The 1342-nt window shown below is 39.1% G+C and overlaps 1 protein-coding gene across 1 annotated transcript in view; it reads right to left on the reverse strand.

The window, feature by feature from the left end:
• AGGF1 (angiogenic factor with G-patch and FHA domains 1) overlaps positions 1–1342 on the reverse strand; it is a 42977-nt gene that overhangs the window by 3458 nt on the left and 38177 nt on the right. The window contains exon 9 of the mRNA XM_045285216.1: positions 1224–1341. Within this exon, the coding sequence (XP_045141151.1) occupies positions 1224–1341 (118 nt within the window). The remainder of the gene's footprint in view (positions 1–1223; position 1342) is intronic.

Genomic DNA, 1342 nt, shown 5'->3' on the forward strand with positions numbered 1-1342 from the left:
AAAATGATTTTTAACAAATCAGGTTACCTTTGAGGAGAGAGGGAGTGGTGGGAAAGGGGGTGCACAAGGAGAAGAGGACCCTGGGGTGCTAAGTTTAATTCTGAGACCATCACTGAGCTAGACACGGATGACGTGTATAATTCCCGTCTGTGATGCTGTTGGCGACTGTCCGTACAGGATTCCTAGACAGTGGGCTTCACAAGACGCACCGCCCGTCTTTCTCCCTCAGAACACTGGGTGGACCGGTCAGTGCTTCTCGGTGTGTGCCACCAGCTGTACATCCAAAAGGCTAGAACACAGACGCATCGTCTGCATTTCGTCTTGTGCTTTAAGTGCTGCTACTCAAGGGGTGTTTCATTTGATGTCATATCAATGTCTTCTCAATGCTACGTAATTTGCTAGATTGGTTGTGTTATTTTCATTTTCTCTTTCCACATTCTAGTTTAACTCACGGGCAATCTTCATATTCTCCAACAAGAATTGCAAAAAAAATATTAAAACTAAAAAAAAAAATCACACGTAGATCCAGGTTACTATATTGCATCAACTCTGACTCCAGTGATTGTAAAATACACCACTTATTTTATGTACCAAGAAGAAAAAATTGCCCATTTATAATTATAAAGCTCCATCAATTTCGGGGATATTAAAATGTTTTTAAAGAAATATTGCATTTTAAAATAAATGACATATGAAACTTAATTAAAATTTTATAATTAGTTATCTGTTCTGTCTGACAGATTTAATCTTAATTAAATCCAGAATTAACATTCTGTAAAGAAAAGAAGCTAGTGTCATGGTCATAGCACTAGCCTCAAGATCACATTGTGGTTTTTTTCACGAACACGTTATAATTAAAAGAGAAAAAATTGATCAATGAGAAAAATAGTACTTATGGTGCCCTAAAGTATTTGAGGATTAAAAAATACTTACTTAGTTTTTACTGATAGTTATTAAAAAACTATCAGTTCACACCAATTTCTTACTAACCTAGCTTACTAGAAAATCTAGACTACAGATGTCAACTCAACTGAGTGACTACAATGCTAGGTACACAGAGATGTGGTTAAGTAAGTGCATACAAGTGTTAGTTCAACAATTCCCAAGAGAATGAAGGAATTCTGGTATCAGACAAAGGTGTGCCCTCAGCCGTGCACGTGGGAAAGTCAGGGAGCACGCGGCGGAACACACGCTGCTTCAAGCAATGACCGGCGAGCACTCACGAATGCACAGACGCAGGGGCATCGTCTCTATGGAACGTCCCTTCACTCCCAATCTGCTCCCTCCGTTTCCCAGCTCTGTCTTTATATTTTGGATTCTTCAATGCCTTTTCATCTTCGTA

The sequence above is a fragment of the Echinops telfairi genome, unplaced genomic scaffold (assembly GCF_000313985.2).
Source record: "Echinops telfairi isolate 266 unplaced genomic scaffold, ASM31398v2 ScPeMD7_7469;HRSCAF=8507_1, whole genome shotgun sequence".
NCBI lineage: Eukaryota > Metazoa > Chordata > Mammalia > Afrosoricida > Tenrecidae > Echinops > Echinops telfairi.